At 43.2% G+C, this 20,873-nt stretch overlaps 1 protein-coding gene and 1 pseudogene across 1 annotated transcript in view; both read right to left on the bottom strand.

Annotated features, from left to right (window-relative positions):
• Nucleotides 1-5,624: 5,624 nt before the first annotated feature.
• UBE2G1 (ubiquitin conjugating enzyme E2 G1) overlaps nt 5,625-20,873 on the bottom strand; it is a 97,299-nt gene continuing 82,050 nt past the window's right edge. The window contains exons 5-6 of the mRNA XM_030800357.1: nt 19,174-19,297; nt 5,625-8,882 (exon numbers count right to left, since the gene is read on the bottom strand). Coding sequence (XP_030656217.1) covers nt 19,211-19,297 — 87 coding nt within the window. The 3' untranslated portion in view covers nt 5,625-8,882; nt 19,174-19,210. The remainder of the gene's footprint in view (nt 8,883-19,173; nt 19,298-20,873) is intronic.
• LOC115831674 lies at nt 18,056-18,226 on the bottom strand (annotated as a pseudogene).

Raw genomic sequence — 20,873 nt, 5'->3', positions numbered from 1 at the left:
GCGGCTCAGCCGGAGCGGTGCGGAACGGAATCACCAAGCCTCGCGAGAATCACGGGAGGCGCGGCAAAGGGCGGAGCCGAGGGCCGGAAAGTGGGTGAATGAAAGCGGAGGGGGATGCTGGACTCTGGGGGAAGCGGAGAGCCGGGTTTCTTTTTACCGGGTGTTTTTGAGGCTCGAGATTTATTTATTTTTTTTTTTTGAGATGGAGTCTTTCTCTGTCCCCCCGGCTGGAGTGCGGTGGCGCGATCTCGGCTCACCGCAACCTCCACCTCCTGGGTTCACGCCATTCTCCTGCCTCAGCCTCCCGAGTAGCTGGGACCACAGGCGCCCGCCAACACGCCCGGCTAATTTTTTTGTATTTTTTAGTAGAGACGGGGTTTCACCGTGTTAGCCAGGATGGTCTCGATCTCCTGACCTCGTGATCCACCCACCTCGGCCTCCCAAAGTGCTGGGATTACAGGCTTGAGCCACCGCGCCCGGCCGAGGCTCGAGATTTATTAAGCACTGACTGAGCCCTGTCATATTCCACGTCCTTGGCAGGGCACCGAAAAGGATGACACAACGAATGCAGACTACTCCGGAGAAGCTTGGCAATGAGAGGGTCGAGAGAGGGGGTTTGTTGGTCCTTAGGTTTGTAAAGAAAGGAGAGGCTGGGAGAAAGGAGCCAGTGGAGAGGTCCCTGGGGAGGTGGGATGCTCTGCATGCGATGCAGAACTCAGGAAAACGGATTAAATATAGCCTAGAGGCAGGTCACCTGTTATTCTACTAAAACGTTAGAAAACAAGAACATGCGTGCAGATATATAGGGGGGAAGAAAATCAGGGAGATCGTTTGATGACATCGATTTTATGGGTGAAGTTATGAGACAAGGAAGGAGACCAAGAAGAGCGAAGAAACTTTGGAAGAGGACGCTGAAGTTGGAAGCCCTGGTTTCATATGCCTCATGTATGTGTTGATGGATCACTTTTTTCTAGAACTCAGCCACCAGGCTGCAGTAGCAGATATTTTGAATTATAGCATTTGTCCAGGGCTTGGGATTGCATTGCCCAAAATAAATTGAGGGTGCTATGAGACGACAGCCCAGGCCATCAAACATGGGATACAGACTGGCTGGGGACTGATGGAGGAGCCACGAAACTGCAGGTCTCTAATAATTGAAAGCCAGTGCAGTGCAATGTTGTGAGAGCTTGGTGGTTAAAGTGGCAAACAGGTTCATAGTGAAGTAGCACTAGGAGATGAGAAAAGTCCAGGACAGGCCGGGCGTGGTGGCTCACGCCTGTAATCCCAGCACTTTGGGAGGCCGAGGAGGGTGAATCACCTGAAGTCAGGAGCTCAAGACCAGCCTGGCCAACATGGTGAAACCCCGTCCCTACTAAAAATACAGAAATTAGCCGGGCGTGATGGTGCATGCCTTTAATCCCAGCTACTCAGGAGGCTGGAGCAGTAGAATCACTTGAACCCGAGAGGCAGAGGTTGCAGTGAGCCGGAGGTTGCAGTGAGCTGAGATTGTGCCACTGCACTCCAATCTGGGCAACAGAGTGAGACCCTGTCTCAAAAAAAAAAGAAAGTCCAGAACAGAGCCACGGAATAGAGTGGCTGAAGTGGAAGTGAAAAGCCAGGAAAATTAGATGTTGGGATTTCAAGGTAGGAAAGGAAATGAGCATCAGGAGCTAAAATCTTTGGTGAATGTAGGGAGGATCATACGATTAATTAGACAATTGCAAAATGGAGGGCTAAACAGTAACACAGCTGAACAGCATGAGACCTTTTTTTTTTTTTTTTTTTTTTTTTTTTTCAGAGATGGAGTCTCTGTGTTGGCCAGGTTGGTCTTGAACTCCTAGTCTCAAGCAGTCCTCACACCCCAACCTCCCAAAGTACTGAAATTACAGGCATGAGCCACCATGCCCGGCCCAGCATGAGACTTTTCAAAAAAGACTTTTACTCAAGGGAGAATCAAAAGAATGCATCAATAGTTCAGGATTGCGGGGAAAGTGGTGGCCTTGGAGGACAGCCAGGAGTAAGAGATAAAAGTCTGGAAGGAAGGATCTGAATTAGCTATACCTGGTGGTGCAGGCTTTTAGTTGTCGCTACTTGGGAAGCTGAGGCTGGAGAATTGCTTGAGTCCAGGAGCTTGGGACTGCAGTGAGCTCTATCCTGCCGCTGCACTGCAGCCTGTGTGACAGAGCAAGACTCTGTCTCTAAAAATAAATAAGAAATTTAAAAAGAAGGATCTGAGAACAGAGTAAGAGTGTCAGAAACGAAAAGGAGGATTTAAAGTTGGAGAAGCTTTAGGTGCTGTTAAGGATAAGCATTAGTGGGTAGTGAGGTGGAGTGGAGGAGGAATTTGGAGCTTAGATCATGGGAACATAGAGTCAAGCACTAAATTTTTGAGGAAGAGTAGGAATTCTGGCTGACAGGTACCTGGGAGATGAGAGACGGTGTTGAAATATGTAAGCCTTTTTGCTGTGGCAGGAGACGAAAGGCATGAAGACGGTGTGGGTAGGGAGGTGCTTAGAGGGACTGCACTGAGCAAGCAACACTGAGACAAAAAGGGCAGGGGAGAACTTTCCCCTCCCATGGAAGTGCCATCGCTCAAAGCGTCCCTCTCTGTTGAGAATGGTTTATAGGTGTGCCCGATGGTGAGTCTTTGAGGCCTTCAGAGTGGCCAGGCAGGCCAGGCTCCTCTGGATGCAAGCAGCCTCATCTTTTTATCGTGGAGTACCCTGCAAATATTGCCTGGGCCATAACGTAAAAGCGACATGAAAGTTGTTGTAAATTACTGTCACAGCTGACCCCCGATTTTGCATGATGACTGTCATTACCTCAGCAGCACCAGCCTAGGGTCTGGAATATAGCAGGCGCTCAAAATGTTTGATGAGGTGTGCTGTTCTGGGAGTTAAGAGGCCTGAGTTCAAGTTTGGCTCTGCAGCTGACTTGCTGTGTTGATGATGGGCAAGTCCTTGCAAGCCTTATGCTGCATCTCAGATTCTATCTGTTTGATGAGGAAATTGGACTAGAATCCATGGTTCCTAAAGATTTGGAGGGCCATGACACCCTTTGAGAATTTGATGAAAACCAGAGACCCTCTCCCTTTGAGTAGCACACAAATGTGTGCCCTTTCAGAGTGTGCTTGGACTAGATGCACATGATCAAAGAACTCGCCTGAAGGGATTGATCAACTCAGGGGCTTGAATGCCTCTTCATCACAACCTCGCTCTAAGGAGCCCTCTACCAGAGGTTGAAGTACCCATCTTAGAAATGACTTAATGGTATCCTTGGGCCCTTGTCTGTTTTTTGTTGTTGTTGTTTTGTTTTGTTTTGTTTGAGATGGAGTCTTGCTCTGTTGCCCAGGCTGGAGTGCAGTGGCGCAATCTTGGTTCACTGCAACCTCTGCCTCTCGGGTCCAAGTGATTCTCCTGCCTCAGCCTCCTGAGTAGCTGGGATTACAGGCACACGCCACCACGCCCAGCTAATTTTTTATTTTTAGGAGAGACGGGGTTTCACCATATTGGCGAGGCTGGTCTCGAACTCCTGACCTCGTGACCCACCCACCTCAGCCTCCCAAAGTGCTGGGATTACAGGCATGAGCTACCACGCTCGGCCAGCCCTTGTCTTTTGAGGGGACTCTTACTGGCCTATAACCCCTGAGTTAGAGAGAACATAGTAAAGCCTGTGAAATAAAGCACTCGTAGTACTCAGTAAACTACAACACCCACCAGGTTTGGATGGAGCTATGACATTAGCTATAACCAGAAATACAGACGCCTTGAAAAAGCTGAGCACTGGAGCATGGTTCATTTTAGACCCACTTCAGGTTTTGCAGTCAGATTCAGAGGAACTTAGTGTGGTGTTGTCTCAGACAAGGAACATGAAGAACAGGAAGGGAATAAATGCTGTCTACTGTAGCTTCAAGAGCACAGGGGAACAGACTCAGGAGGCAGTGTGGTATCATGGCAGGGCGGGAAGAGGACACCTCCAGTGCTAGTCCGATGAATTGGCTCAAGCACCAGTCTCAACACATCCACGCTCTGTGACCCTAGAAAAGTCGGTGTCCCTGAGCTCTGGTTTCCTCACCTGTGAAGAAGGGCTAATAGCACCCAGTATGTAAGGGAGGCGGTGGAACCGAATCCCAGCCATGCAACTTGTGTGCTCTATGATGGCAAATTAACCTGAGCCTGTTTCCTCATGAGAAATGATTACTTTGGAAGCTTCACCTTTAGGAAAAACACATAGCACAAGCTTGCTACAAAAGAGGCTCAACAAACAGAAAAGCCTGATTTCCAGCGCTCTTGTTGGGAATAAATGGAAGTCACTGTGAACACTGGATACTGCCAAGAAGAGGAAAAAAAATCAAGTTTCTTGCCTAGGACTTTCTGTGCAGCTCCTATGTCTTAGAAGATGTGTTTGGCTGCCTTTCGTGAAAGGCTTTTCCTTCAGTTTATTTACCTGTGTCAACAGAATTCAAAATTCTTTCATCATTTCACTAAAGCTCAGTGAGGAGTGTCAACTCAACAAGCCAAAAGGCCTAATCCTACGTCAGCAGCCAGATTACACACATCCGAAATTGAACAACCAGAAATACCATACCCAGAAAATCATTTGATCTGTGAACTGAATCCAGTGATGGTTCTGGGCCTCCTCAAGGCAGAAAGGGTTAAATTTGATAAGGTGGTTATTAGCCCTATCCCATGAGAGGGAGATCCCCATCTTTCCTGGAAGCCTAGTGCCTTGCGTACACCATCAAAAACCTGTTCATGTGCATTTGAAGCAGCATGCAAATAAAACATTTTGGCTCTATACTTTTGAGTAGCTGATTATGTCTAAAACTGATGTAAGTTTGGGGATATTGTCTAGACCCTTCCACAACAGTTCATTCCAAATATATTTATCGGGTATTTGCACTCTAGAAATAATCCCTAATCTTCCCAAAACTCCTCTCGGGGGATTTTCTTGTTTATAATTTAGCTGAATAAGAGGTCTGACTCCATGTTCCTTTCTCCGAGTTTGTAAGGAAGAGCCCTTAATAGTCACTAGCGATTTATATCAAGGACAAACAAGCTTTCAACACCTAACACTAACTCTGTATGAACTATTTCTAAGGATTCAGGATAAAAAGCTGGATGTTGGTATCTTGTGTATCTTGTAAAGAAGGTCCTCGACTCAGTCTTGCCTCTTTTGTCAGTAACTTACTAAATGACCCCTGGGCAAGTATTGGGGCATTTTCCCATCTGCTTAGAGGACAGAGGTGGTGACTGAGATGGTGCCTGCAGTCTCTTCCAGTTCACATTTGAGTCTGGGTTCCTCACCTTTTAGCTTATCTTTATGGTAGAGCCAGTTTAGGCCAAAGACAAAATCCCCAATAATGTTCTAATAAGTGCTCACTTGAAGGTTCTAAATCACAGTGCACACAAACTCTGAGTTAAAATGGTGCGTGGCCACGTACTGGAAACCTGAAGAGCATCATTATCAGGTTGGAAGGCAAGTTAACTTCTCTGGTTCCTTCTTTAAAGTTTGTAAAATACAAGGTTTCCCTGTGGTCCCTTTGGTATCATGTGCTGTTTATACAGAAAGAGTCCCACAACTTGCTTTTGAGACCTGCATCCTAAAACCAAAATAGCTCATGATACAGCCTCTAAGTCATCATTTATTGATTTATAGAGCACCCATCACATGAATGAGGTGCTTTACAATACAGTAAACATCACAACAGAACTCACATAGTTAAATACAATCAACAAATTACAGAACTAAAAAAACTGAAATGAAGCAACATTATGTCAAATTTCAAAGATGCTGAGAAGTGGCAGTACAAAAAAGGTAATTCCACCAACTGGAGACCAGAGGGGCAAAGATACACAGGCACCACAGCCCAAAGCGGGCAGATTTGCAGAGGGTGAGTGAGCATATCAAATAAAATTTCACAACCAAGAATGAAGGCCGTTAAAGATACTGACACCCACGTGATCACAGTACTAGTGGAATAACCTCACAAACATGTTACCTTAGAATGACAAGTCAACCTCATATGGATTTTAAACTCAAAAAAGAGGCCAGAAAGCCACTCAGATCATCTATCCCATACGAGCACAGACTGAAATCTATATGCCTCTACGAGAACTTGGAATAAATTTAGGAAACAGCCAACAGTTCTATAATCCATAAGATCTATGGAGATGTTGTTGATGGTTGGCACAAGTTTAGGGGGAAAAAATCGTTTTCCTAAAGCAGAGAAGAATCGCCTCACATTAATGATGAGGCACTGGTGGAACAAAAGCCACCTGGTTCAGTGTCACCTGAGTGTGGGTTTCCTATCAAATGTAGAGGCATTTAAATTTACATTATCAGATGAACACTGAGAAAGGCACAGATGACATCTCTGACAGAGGAAGGGAAGTCGTAACATCTATGTAGGCCTGTTTCAGTGTGTAACACAGGGCAGGTGGAAAAGCACGTGAAGAGAGACGCACTCATTCCTGGCTCTCACTTCCACTCCCGTAGAGCTAGCCCTAAAAAAAAACCACATGGTTTGATCAAAGTAACTGCATTAAAGTGGCACTTAAAGTTCAAAAATAGTTGTCCCTGAGTTACTAGGTCATTTGCTGCTTGCTGAAGAGTCAGATCCCAAGTTTCACCTCAATAGATTGCTAGCAGAATTACAGCAATAGGAGAGCAAAATTCTAACTCCATTTTGCCACAAGCAACCACCATGTGAACAATTTCTGATTTAAAAAGGGAGGGATCCCATCTCTTTAAAAAAATTTTTTTTTATTAGCCAGGCGTGGTGGCATACACCTGTAGTCCTAGCTACTCAGGAGGCTGAGGCAGGAGGATCACTTGAGCCCAGGAGGTCAAAGCTGCAGTTAGCTATAATCATTGCCACTGCACTCCAGCCTGGATGACAGAGAGACCCAGTTTCTTTAAAAAAAAAAAAAAAAAAAAAAGTACAAAGGATTGCATTCCAAGTCCCTGGAGGGTGTGCAGTGCTGACATTTTGGGGCAACTATTTTTACAGAGTCTTTGAAAAAAGAAACAAAGTCACAAAGTTCTTAAAGAAAACTGGGTTCCAATGAATCAACTTCCAGTCACAACACACAAGTTTTTATAAGGTTTGTGGGTTTGTATAATGTTTACGGGTTTTTATTAACGCTTCAGAGTAGAGAACAGGCAGGGATTTAGAAAAAAATCACTCTCTCCTGTGACTACATCCTCAACCATTTTATTTCTGCTTTAAAAAGGACATACAACGTTTGTAGAGGTCTGGGTTCTCGGCAGGAGTTCTTTCACTCTTCTGCCAAAGCGTTTCTCCAAACCCCACAGGGCAGAGATGCATGAATTCTCACTGATTCTCACAATCAAACACCACATCCCATCTGCTACTGTCTCAAGTTCTATCCCTTATAAGCCAAAGACTACTTCCCACACACAACCTCACAACAAACATAAAGGAGCCTCAGGCCTGCCTTTAAAACTGCACATGTCCATTTTACCATTTGCTCAAGTTGTTTTAGAAAACTGTACGATATGAAATATATTTAAGCTCAAACATTAATCACATCCAAGTGTACTATTGTTAGTGACGGGATCTATACGTCAAGTAGCAGAGCATTTACCCCTGTAATGCTTTTAGATTCACGTAAGAATCTAGATAGAACCAAATACATATACTGCCATGGCCATGTGATTTTCAAGTATTAAAAGTTCATTTGCATAAGGAATCAACCTGAGATATTCCTAGACCACTTCTCTGGCATTCAGTATTATAGCCTTCATTCAATACAATAAAAGCCAACAACTTGACAATTATTGAAAAAAAATTATATTTTGGAAGAACTCACTACATAAGGTGACAGAATTCCAAAATCAAATTACATGAAAATATACATCGCAATTTCTTTGTACAATAGGTGAGAAAAATCTGCAGTATAGAAGAATAAAGGCAAAGAAATATGAAGGACTAAGAAGGGTATGAGAGTAATAGCATTTGTAATAGCAAACCCAGAAGTTAAGTAGAAAGCCTGTAGCTGTGCATGCTTCATTTATCCAACCTTAATACCAGGCAACTGAAGGGGGGAAAGTCAGATTTGCTATTGTTTGGGGAAATTTTCATTAAGTTGAATTAAGAACCATCTATTTTTAGTTCTCGGGGGTAGTCACTGGGATCAAGAGCTCACAACGGCCAATAAATGTTATTGCTATATCCAATCCAAGAGGTGGGTGCAACTAGAATACAAAAAGGACAAAGCACCTAGTGATGACTCCTTCGAAGTCATCATTAAAAATCAAGTAATTGCTCATTAAGTATTTCAGTATTTGAACTAAATCATTTGAGAACATTCTGGCAGATAAGAGATAAAAGCAAAGGGGAGTGTGTCAAAACAAAGAAGATACAAAAGTTTAGTAAGTGAAAAGAGTTTAATGAAGCCTCAATGGTTTAAGGGAAATTAAATGGAAACTTTTAATCCTAATTGCTTTTCATCTGACATGCTTAAAGGAATCCTTTTAAACTGATAAGAAACAATGAATAGGAAAGAAAACCTGCTAAAATCTTTTAGAATTTACACGATTCTTATTCTACTACAAGAAAGCATTATTTGGTACAAGGTGTATTTGTGGATGTACATGAACAGTATATATATTATCCGGATCATGTTGTGCTATGTACAGGTCTTTACAATTCTTCCTGAAGGTTAAAACAGTTCATTAGAATTCAAAATGCGTAATCATCTGTAAGTTGGCACTTGTTAGGCTCTTGTCAGCATTGATAACTGGCATGTTTTATTGCAGCCCAGTTCCAGCCAGTGTTTGCCAACTTGTACAACAGAAGTCCAGCAATAGGTGGGTAGAGTGCAGGAAAAACAGTGCCATGTTTCTCAATTGGAGACCTACAACAACAAAAACAACATTATATAGTCAATTTATCAATTACAAAAGAATTAACTGTAAGTAGGTTTTATCCATATTAGATTTATTTGGCAACAAATCCTTAATTTCATTCTGAGCTCACGTTGTTTCTATCTATTATGGTAGCTCACAGCCAAGTGGGTATATTTAACTTTAAATGTAAATTAATTGACATTAAGTACAATTTACAATTTAGTTCCTGAGTCATGCTAACCACATTCCACGTGCTCAACAGTCACATGTGGCTAGTGACTGGCAAGCTGAACAGCATAGCTATATCTTTATCATCACAGAACATTCTACTGGACAGCGCTAATTTAGATTTTTTAATACTTCAAATGTCTTTCAGCTTATATTAAATCTAGAATCCATAAGAGAAGATTTAAAAGCCAAGTGATTTGAAAATTTACAAACATTTGAGGATGTTCAGAGAAACAACTTAAGATTGCCATACTTCCCAACTTGCTAAATTCTATCCAACTCACTATAGCTCCCTTCAAACCCATTTTCTCCACAAAGCCTGCCACAAATGACCCTCCATCCCAATTACAGTTTCTAACCGTTTTGAATCTGTTGGCCTCATATCATCAAATTAGACTATAAGTCAAGAACACATCTACATAAAAAGCAGTACCATCTCATCAAGTTCTTATGTGCCAAGCAGCGGGCTAAGTGCTTTACAAACTCATTTTCCGAATGCTCACAATCGTCATTATGAAGGAGTCTCCCCCTCTAAAGCTAAGTTCACGTAGCCAATAAATGGCTGAGTTTCCTGTTCAAAAAGTTAGAAAAACACTAGGTTGAAGTTTTTGTTTGTTATTTGAGACAGGGTCCCACTCTGTCCCTCATGCTGGAGTGTAGTGGCATGAACATGGCTCACTGCAGCCTCTGGGCTCAAGTGACCTTCACACCTCAGCCTCCCAAGCAGCTGGGACCACAGGCACACATCACCATGCCCAGCTAATTTTTAATTTTTTTCGCAGAAACAGGGTCCTCACCACGTCACCCAGGCTCGTCTTGAACTACAGGCTCAAGCAACGCTGCCACCTCGGCCTCCCAAAGCATTGGGATTACAGGCATGTGCTACTGCACCCAGTGGTTAAAGCTTTAAAAGTCTCATTTGACTATTAGACTTTTCAGAGTCTTTATTATATTAATATGTGCTTTGAAAGGGGGGTGGGTGGGGGCGCCAAGGACAGCAGAAAAGGAAACACCTATTAGGATTACATCTTTAAGTCAAGAGTTCCAAAGAACTCAGAAACAATCTATTGCCGTGCACAATTTTGGGCAAAAGAAACAGAAGATGACTAAGAAATCAAGGGATATAATTTTAAATTCCTCACAGAGAAGCCAGATATACTTAAGAGTTATGGCAAATTTTAACTCACATCAGACATGTTCAAAATTCAGCATGCCTTCTAAAGCCCAACATGAATTTATCAATTTTTTTTTTTGAGACGGAATCTTGCTCTGTCACCCAGGCTGGAGTGCAGTGGCGCGATCTCGGCTCACTGCAAGCTCCGCCTCTCAGGTTCATGCCATTCTCCTGCCTCAGCCTCCCAAGTAGCTGGATCTACAGGCACCTGCCACCACACCCGGCTAACTTATTGTATTTTTAGTACAGATGGGGTTTCATCCTGTTAGCCAGGATGGCCTTTTTTTTTTGAGACGGAGTCTCGGTCTGTCGCCCAGGCTGGAGTGCAGTGGCGTGATCTCGGCTCACTGCAAGCTCCGCCTCCCGGGTTCATGCCATTCTCCTGCCTCAGCCTCCCGAGTAGCTGGGATTACAGGCGCCCGCCACTGCACCCGGCTACTTTTTTGTATTTTTAGTAGAGACGGGGTTTCACCATGTTAGCGAGGATGGTCTCGATCTCCTGACCTCATGATCCGCCCGCCTCGGCCTCCCAAAGTGCTGGGATTACAGGCGTGAGCCACCGCGTCTGGCCGAATTTATCTATCTTACAATCACTCAAATGCAACCATACCAAAAGCTCTGTTGTGGGGAGAAAGAAAGCTGTTTAGACAACCTCCCTACAAGATCCTGAGAGGCAGAACGACTGCTAAATGTCTTTCCAAAAGACATGTACCAATCAATGTAAATGGCCCTTAGCAAGGCATGAAATGTACTAAGTAACAAATATACCACCTTCACCAGATACACATATGCACATACATATTTTCATTAGAAAATCAAAAGACATACACTGAAACCCAAGAGATGGCCAGGCACAGTGGCTCCTGCCTGTAGTCTCAGCACTTTGGGAGGCCAAGGTGGGAAGATTGTCAGACACCAGGAGTTCGAGACCAACCTGGGCAACAGGAGACCCTTGTCTCTACGGTAAATAATATAATTAGCCAGCCACGGTGGCACATGCCTGTAGTCCCAGCTACTCGAGAGGCTGAGGTGGGAGGATAACTTGAAGCTAGGAGTTCAAGGCTGCAGTGAGACATGAGTGTACCACTGCACTGAAGTCTGCGTGATAGTGAGAGTGAGACCTTGTCTTGAAAAAGGAACAGAACAGGGCAGGGGAGGACGCCACTGCACTTCAGCCTAGGCAAAAGAGCAAGACTCCTGTCTTAAAAAAAAAAACAAAAAAAACCACCAAAATCAGGCGACCGACCTAGCCTTTTAATAGCAAAGATCCAGTTTTAAACAGCATTACCCTGTTCAGCAGAAGAAAAAGAAAATCTATCCCTCTTCCCTTTTAATAAAAGTTATACTAAATTCTAAATAGAGACAAGGCCTCAGTACAGAAAAGGCTGGTTTTATCATTCTTTTCTCCAGAAAGATAAATGTGAAACTGAATTACCAGCACAACACTGCAAATAAATGGTGCTGACTTGCAAGTCATTTACATTTTAAGCATATCCACTCCCAGAATTTATGTTTCAATATTAATTGAAATTATATCAATTGCACCTGTCATTTGCCTCAAATCTTCTCATAATTATGCCTGCTTTTTAACCTAAAAATCCGGAGATGGTTTACCTCCAAAGAACTTGAGTGTCTTATTCCATTTATTAATATTTCTAAAACTAGAGTCAAGTCTTTAATTTTCCGTATGGCTACAAAACCTAATCGTTTAAAAAGATCTAAAAAATATATAAAACAGACCAATGTGCTCCCAAATAGAACCCACTTTTTGATGTTAATGACAAAAATAAAAGTAATTCTTCAATCACAGGCAAGTATTTCAATGCTCTTAAGTGTTTCAATGATCTCGTAAGTGAAAACAGCCAATACCAATTAAGTTTTCCCCATTACCCTTCACAAAAAAATGCTTCCAAAAGTTCCAAATCACCCTACACAGCCACCCAGTGTACTCCTGCCCCATCACCAGTCCGCTGACTCTTTCCCCCACACTGGGACCGTGCCGCTCAACTTCTTCTACCACGAGATTGGTGAGCAGCTCTAACACCGACTTCCTTTCTGAGCTCTCTGTGAGAACTCACTCTCCTAACTCTGCTGCGTGTTACCAAGCCAGTCTCTGTCTCTTCCTTCTGTCCCCTAATTGTGCAGAGTCTCCTAAGTCTCCAAGCTGTTGTCCTGGCCCTGGTAAGTACTGCTCTCTACATCAAACAGATCTTCATCTCTACTCTGGAGACTTGCAATGTCACCAGCAGCCCTACTTCTAACCTCTATCCTAACCACCTCAAAGTGAGTCATGGTCTGCTTCTAATCCCACTGAAGCCCCCCCACCACCCCCGCCTTTTTTTGGAGACAGAGTCGCCCTCTGTCGCCCAGGCTGGAGTGCAGTGGTGCAATCTCCACCTCCCAGGTTGAAGTGATTCTCCTGCCGCAGCCTCCCGAGTAGCTGGGATTAGTCGCGCACCACCGTACCAGCTAATTTTTTTTTTTGTATTTTTAATAGGAAGCGGTTTTGCCATGTTGGTCTCAAACTCCCACCCACTGATCTCGGCCTCCCAAAGTGCTGGGATTACAGGCGTGAGCCACTGCCCCTGGCCTCCACTTAAGTTTTTAATGTGGTTTAACCTTACTTTATTTTATGCTTGGTCTACCTGGCTAGACAAACAGCTCTTTACAGGCCAGTATAACGTATCTATCGCATTCTATGTGTTCCTTCCTTCCCCAGGAGGACAGTGCCTTCGCAAATGAGTGAGAAGTAACTATAGATTCATGCCCCACATCTCCAACTAAGTCAGGCAGGCAGCCTTCTACCTTACTGTGCTGAGTTACACAATGCATAGTACTTATTCTGGGTCAAGTTCCCTAGGAAACGGATTCTGAGGCAGAGATTTGAGGTTTGTCAGGAGGTGCTCTCAAAAACAAGAGTGAGAGATGCAAGCTTAGACAAAGGGAGAAGATGAACTAACTCAAGGCAGGTGAAACAAAGGCCTCGGTTAACACTATGTCAGAATGACCTTCCCGAGAATTCCCAAACAAGACAAAAGAGCCAGTTGACCAAGAGTTTGTACTAACCCAACTCCACTCAACTAATCCACTAGTCACTGAATGCAGGTAAGCACCAGCGATTCCTACAGGGGAACTCAGCTGTGCTTTACAGCAGGCAAGGTTCCCGGAAGCTTGGGAATGACTGCCTCCCTCAAGGCAGTCTACCCACACCTGGCTCACCCTCTCTCACTTGATCCCTCTGATGAAGCCAACTGCCATGTTGTGAATTGACTTATGGAGAGGGCTTCAGTAGACAGGACTGAGGGAGAACTCCAGCCAACAGGCAGTGAGGAGGAACTCAGTCGTGCTTGGCAGCAGATGCACCCCAGCTGAGTCAACACCTTGACCACAGCCTTATGAGAGACCTGGTGTCAACCAAGTCACACCCAGATCCCATGGCCATGGAAATCATGAGATAATAAATGTTGTTTCAAGCCACTACGTTTTAGTAATTTGTTACGCAGCAATAAAGAACCAATACAGTCCCTCTAGCCTTGATGCAGAAAAGAGTCCTCCTGTCCAGTGCTATACAAAGTAGCCATGGTTCTGATCTGTGGCAAGGGGAGAATTTGTTTCCTTTTCCTCTCTATTCTTCCTACCCCACAGCTGAATTAGAACATAAAGGTACTAATAATCTCTATATAGGACGAGGTATAAACACTAACAAAACGTGAGATAAAGCCTGGGCCAAGGGGCATCCACAGTAATCCATGCATTTTGAGAAAATATGTGTGGGTCATGGACTTGAATGTAGATAAATATGTATTTTCAAATAATCTTAAATTGATTTCACTTTCAGTTCAGCCCAGACAGAGTATACATTTTTCAAGTGTTTACAGTGAGTTTTCGTTCACATCTATGTCCTATCACATGACTGAAAACACAAAAAATACTCAGAAAGTGCATAGTGACAAAGCTGTGAGGAAAGCCAGCCTTCAAGAAGAGACAGGTGAGGCTGCTGACTATTCAGTCTACAAAGCCGGCCTTGGGGAAATAGGTATCTTTTCTTTTCTTTTCTTTTTTTTTTTTTTTTTTTTTTTTTTGAGATGGAGTCTCACTCCCTCGGCTCACCGCCTCTGCCTCCTGCAGACTCCACCTCCGGGATTCAAGTAATTCTCCGGCGTCAGCCTCCCAAGTAGCTGGAATTACAGGCGCCTGCCACTACGCCCAGCTACTTTTTGTATTTTTAGTGGAGACGGGGTTTCACCATGTTGGCCAGGCTGGTCTTAAACTCCTGACCTCAAGTGATCCACCCATCTGGGCCTCCCAAAGTGCTGGGCTTACATGCACGCGCCACCGTGCCCGGCCTAAGGAAAACAGGTTTCCATGGTATAAAGGCTAAATACAAATAAATTGTGTAATGGCAATGACATTTAAAAACTAGGTGCACGTCTCAATAAAAAGAAGACTGACTCATTTATTTAAGCATTTGATTCGTCTACAGCAGGGGTGCCCAATCTTTTGGCTTCTCTGAACCATACTGGAAGACAAATTGTCTTGGGCCACACAAAATACACTAACACTAACCACAGCTGATGAACTTAAAAAAGAAAAAAGAAAAAAAAAATCTTAATGTTTCAAGAAATTTTACGAATTTGTGTTGGGCTGCATTCAAAGCTGTCCTGGGATACATGTGGCCTGCAGGCTGCAGGCTGGACAAGCTAGCATACTATACTCTGAATATCAGACAGATGAGTGAAATATAGACCCACTGTTAGAACACATCAGTGATTTTGGTGTGATGTATATTTAATTCAATTTTTAAATGATTACACTTTTAGTTCAACTAATGGTTGGTTTAGGTACTTACTGAGGCATTTACTTCCTAAGCAGATTTTTAAAAGATGGTGAAAATAGGAATAATTTTTAGACCGCATGGTGTATCTGGTAGTAAAGGGGAGCACTTCTGGTTATAATAAGGAGATCTAAAAGCACATCTAAATTTTTTCTAGAAACTAGAGATATCAAACATGAAACCAGGATAAATGGTGGACAGACTTTAGCTTTACTTCTGACTTAAACCTTTGCATTTGATACATTTAATCACAAAAACAACAAATTAAAATTAAGATAAGCCAACCATTGAAAAATATAAAAGCCCATGGCCAGGCACAGTGGCTCATGCCTGTCATCCCAGCACTGTGGGAGGCCGAGGCAGGTGGATCACTTGAGGTCAGGATTTCAAGGCCAGCCTGACCAACATGGTGAAATCCCATCTCTACTAAAAAATACAAATAAGCCGGGAGTGGTGGCACACCTGTAATCCCAGCTACTTGGGAGGCTGAGGCAGGATAATTGCTTGAACCTGGGAGGCAGAGGTTGCAGTGAGCTGAGATCACGCCATTGCACTCCAGCCTGGGCAATGAGAGCAAAACTCCATCTCAAAAAAAAAAATGCCCAAAACAGATCAACACGTACTGGTTGATGTGTTGGAAATCTGATTGTATAACATAACAGGCACTTTATACCAGGCACTTTACACCAGTGGTGAAAGCAAGGACTTGTCAATAAATGGTATAGTCAACAGTTATACATCAGGGGAAAAGTGGGGTGAATGAAGTTCAACCTCTACCTCATACCATACACAAAAATCAATTTCAGTGGATTCAACACTGAAAAGCAAAACAAAACAGATTTTTGGTGGTTAAAAAAGAGCAGCCTCTCTAGCTAAGAAACGAAAAGTAAAATCCATAAAGGAAAAGACTAACAAATTCACCTGCATTAAGATTAAGAACCTCAGGCCAGGTGCAGTGGCTCATGCCTGTAATCCCAGCACTCTGGGAGGCTGAGGCACGAGAATTGCTTGAACCCAGGAGGCGGAGATTGCAGGGAGGCAGAGATTGCACCACTGCGCTCCAGCCTGAGCGACAGAGCGAAACTCTGCCCAAAAGAAAAAAAAAATTATATATACATATGAACCTCAATTTGTCCAAAGGACACCCCAAAGACAATAAAAGGACAAGTACACAAATCAACAAACCGAAAAAGTAGTCTAAAAACCTGAACATGCATTTCACAGAGAAAATCTCAATGGTCAAACACATGAAACGATATGCAATTTCATTGGTAACTAGGGCAATTCATATTAAGTCCACAATATCCAGATTTAGATAGATAGACTTTTTTTTTTTTTTTTTTTTGAGATGAAGTCTCACTCTGTAGCCCAGGCTGGAGTGCAGTGGTGTGATCTCGGCTCATCGCAGCCTCCGCCTCCTGGGTTCAACTGATTCTCCTGCCTCAGCCTCCAGAGTAGCTGGGATTACAGGTGTGCGCCACTGCACATGGCTAATTTTTTGTGTATTTGGTAGAGACGAGGTTTCACCATGTTGGCCAGGCTGGTCTTGAACTCCCATCATCAGGTAATCCACCTGCCTCAGCACCCACAAGTGCTAGGATTACAAGTGTGAGCTGCGGCGCCCGGGCTTTTTTCTTGTTTTTGAGATGGAGTCTCACTCTGTTGCCCAGGCTGGAGTATAATGATGCGATCTCAGCTCACTGCAACCTCCGCCTCCTGGGTTCAAGTGATTCTCCCATCTCAGCCTCCTGAGTAGCTGGGACTACAGGAGTGCACCACTACACCTTGGTATATTTCTTGGTAGAGACAGGGTTTCAACCACATGGACCAGGCTGGTCTTGTAAGTGATCTGCCCATCCCAACCTCCCAAAATGCTGGGTTACAGGCATGAGCCACCATGCCCGGCTGGGAATATTTTTTTTTTGGAACAGAGTTTTTTTCTTGTTGCACAGGCTGGAGTGCAGTGGTGCGATCTCGGCTCACTGCAACCTCCACCTCCCGGGTTCAAGCAATTCTCCTGCCTCAGCCTCCTGAGTAACTGGGACAACAGGCGCACGCCACTGTGCCTGGCTAATTTTTTATATTTTTAGTAGAGACGGGGTTTCACCATATTGGCCAGGCTGGTCTTGAACTCCTGACCTTGTGATCCGCCCGCCTCGGCCTCCCAAAGTGCTGGGACTACAGGTGTGAGCCACCACACCCGGCCACAAAGGGAATCTTTATCCTTGCCAATGGGACTATGAAAAGAAGGAACACTTTAGAAAACAATTTGGCATTATCTAGTCAAAATGACATACGTGTACCCTTGATTTAACAATTCCACCCCTAAGTATATACCCTAGAGAACCTCTTACGGTACATGCAAATCAGGAAACAAGGATAGCCACCCTCTATAACAGAAAAAGAAAAAACACCCCTACACCAATTCAGAAAATAACTGCAATGAGAATAAGGAGTAAAGCAGTAATTTACCAAGTGTAATAGCACACAGGTGAAATGTACCTATTTGCAACACAGATCAATTTGAAGAATATTAAGCAATAAAAGTAACAGAAGAATGCACTCATTATCATTCCACATATAAACAGTTCAAAATCATGAAATACATTGTTTAAAAATGCAAATTTGGTAAAATTATGAAGAAAAGCAATAGTAAACCCAGAATTAGGAATATGAGAAAGGGACAGAAGAAAGCAGTGGAGTGTAGGGGACAGAAGATAATGGTAATGTTCATTTTCTTAAAATAGGTAGATTCAAGATGTGCCATGGATTGTGATTTTTCAGACAGTGTATGTCAGTTTCTCCCTCAACCCCCACAAATCAATAGGTCTTTTATTGAGTAATTTAAATATTACAAATAGGTCTTAACGAATCATCTGGCATCTTGTTTCTGTAGCTGGACAACTCTTAGACCTTATTCACCAACTTGCAGAACCATTCCTTTTTCAGAGACATACTCAATAAAAATTTTCTGCTATGTTTTTAACTGTTGCAGCTTGCTGAATCAAAGCAGCTGAATTTGAAACAAGTTCAATGTTGTATCTTTTGGTGCTCTACACCTTCAGAAAACTTCTATAGTAACAAACTATAGAATTGATCCCTGAAAGGATAGTCTTCATTTCAGTTTCTATCATTTCAATATTTAATTTTAAAAGAAGAGACCAAATAACCCACATGTGAGCAACTAATCTATATTATTTCCTCTTCTAAGGTGGATGGGTGCCTTCCATCTTTGACTCCTTTCTAGACCTAATATAAAACTGTGGACAGATGGTATACAATAAAAGGGAAGTTTTTAACTACCGGCCCTATCTGTAAAGACCAAGGAGATAGAAGACCAACTTTTTTTTGTTTGTTTTTTCTGAGATAGAGTCTTGCTCTGTCGTCCAGGCTGTAGTGCCATGGTGCCATCTTGGCTCACTGCAACCTCCGCCTCCCAGGTTCAAGCGATTCTCCTCCCTCAACCTCCTGAGTAGCTGGGATTACAGGCGCACGCCACCACGCCCAGCTAATTTTTGTATTTTTAGTAGAGGCGGGTTTTCACCATGTTGTCCAGGCTAGTCTCAAACTCCTGATCTCAGGTGTTCCACCCGCCTCAGCTTCCCAAAGTGCTGGGATTACAGGCGTGAGCCACCACGCCCGGCCAGAAGACCAACCTTAAAGGAATAGGTAGATGACTAATAGTCTTGCCTATACCCTACATAATACAGTATATGAAGATACATTAGTGCCCAAGTGATCAGGATGCTAGATCAAAAAGTCAAACAAAGAAACTAAACTGAAATAAGAACCTTATCATTAGAAACTTTACCATCAGTGAAAAGAAATAGACCACCAGCATACTAACCATATGAATGCAGAATATCTAGTCAAAAGCAGCTGGGTGTCTTAGGAGAAAAGCAAGCAGATTATACAGTAGTTTTGAGAATGAGACTACAGGATAATACCATTAAAAAATGAAGTCAATGAAAAAATGTAATTCAAATACCCAAATCACACAATTTCCAAAAACTAATATGATATTTACAAAAAAACAAAAGTATGATATTTAAAATAAACTTACCCTGAAATAAGTGAAGTTACTAGCTGCTAAATAAATGTCACTCAAAAGCAGTCTCTTGGCTTTTTCTTACACAGCGGGCAACTTTTCTTTTAAATTCTCCATTTCTATCTTCCCTCCATTCTTTCTGTAGATTAAAAAAGCAGTATCAAGTGATTTCATGCAAACTCCCCTTTATAATCTCAAATATTTATTTTAATTTTGAATGTAATCCCTTGGTGATTTGTACACTTCAAAAATATTATAGAGTTGATAAGGTAGAAAGCAGTTAGACACACTTTTGCAAGACACTAACCAGGATATACAGGCAGAAATCTCCTATGCAAATTACCTCTACATTAAAAACTATCTTTAAAAAAGAAAAAGGTCACAAAAGAACATTTACAGTTTTGTATTACACTGAAAAAGAAAGCTAAAATATACAAATAAGACATTCAGGCCAGGGGCCGTGGCTCACGTCTATAATCCCAGCACGTTGGGAGGCCGAGGTGGGCTGATCACGAGGTCGGGAGTTTGAGACCAGCCCGACCAGTATGGTGAAAGTAAAAGTACAAAAATTAGCCAGGCGTAGTGGCACATGCCTGTAATCCCAGCTACTCAGGAGGCTGAGGCAGGAAAATCGCTTGAACCGGGGAAGTGGAGCTTGCTGTGACCTGAGATGGTGCCACTGCACTGCAACCTGGGTGACAAGAGTGAGACTCCGTCTCAAAAAAAGACATTCAGTTGGTAATCTGAAGGATTACCAACTCTCCCTATCGGAAACAACCAGAAAATAAACATAAAAGTGTCTGCAACATAAGGTAGATAGGTGGGATGCATCATACTGAGATGATACTAAGTACCATTTCTAGTGTAGAGGAAAATATATGACAATTATCACTGTCACTGCCTGACATGCAAAAATGGAACAGAACAGTGGGGTAATGAGGGAGGGGAAAGAAAGGGAAGGGAAGGAGAGAGAGGAGTTGGAGGAGAGGGGAAACAAAGGGAAAAGGGTCTATTAAACAGAGGCCTAAAGAAGCTAAAATTTGGAAATGGCAAATCTGAGAAGAGCCTGAACAAAAAGTGGGGCTGAGGCCGTGCAAAGTGGCTCACGCCTATAATCTCAGCACTTTGGGAGGCCGAGGCAGGACCTCAGGATCACCTGAGGTCAGGACTTCAAGACCAGCCTGGCCAACATGATGAAACCCCATCTCAACTAAAAGATACAAAAATTAGCTGGACGTGGTGGTGCACGCCTGTAGTCCCAGCTACTTGGGAAGCTGAGGTGGGAGAATTGCTTGAACCTGGGAGGCAGACATTGCAGTGAGCCAATATCGTGCCACTGCACTCCAGCCTGAGCGTCCGTCTCTCCAAAAAAAAAAAGGTGGGGGGGGGGGCCTGAAAATAGAGATTAATTGGAAGTCTGTATACTCTCAACATTTTCCCTCACCTATATCCAAAATTTTAACACTTTCCCAAAATAATTATAAACTTTATATAAATAGACTGAAGAATGCTATAATCAGAACCGCTAGGCTGGGTGTGGTGGCTCACATCTGTAATCTCAGCACTTTAGGACGCAGAGGCAGGTGGATCACCTGAGGTCAGGAGTTTAAGAGCAGACTGGCCAACATGGTGAAACCCCATCTCTACTAAAAATACAAAAAATTTAGCCAGGCATGGTGGCACGCGCCTATAATCCCTGTTACTCAGGAGGCTGA

The sequence above is a fragment of the Nomascus leucogenys genome, chromosome 19, assembly GCF_006542625.1.
Source record: "Nomascus leucogenys isolate Asia chromosome 19, Asia_NLE_v1, whole genome shotgun sequence".
In the NCBI taxonomy this organism is placed as follows: Eukaryota; Metazoa; Chordata; class Mammalia; order Primates; family Hylobatidae; genus Nomascus; species Nomascus leucogenys.
Note: the sequence above shows the minus strand (reverse complement) of the source record. Positions and strands in the feature narration are given on the sequence as shown.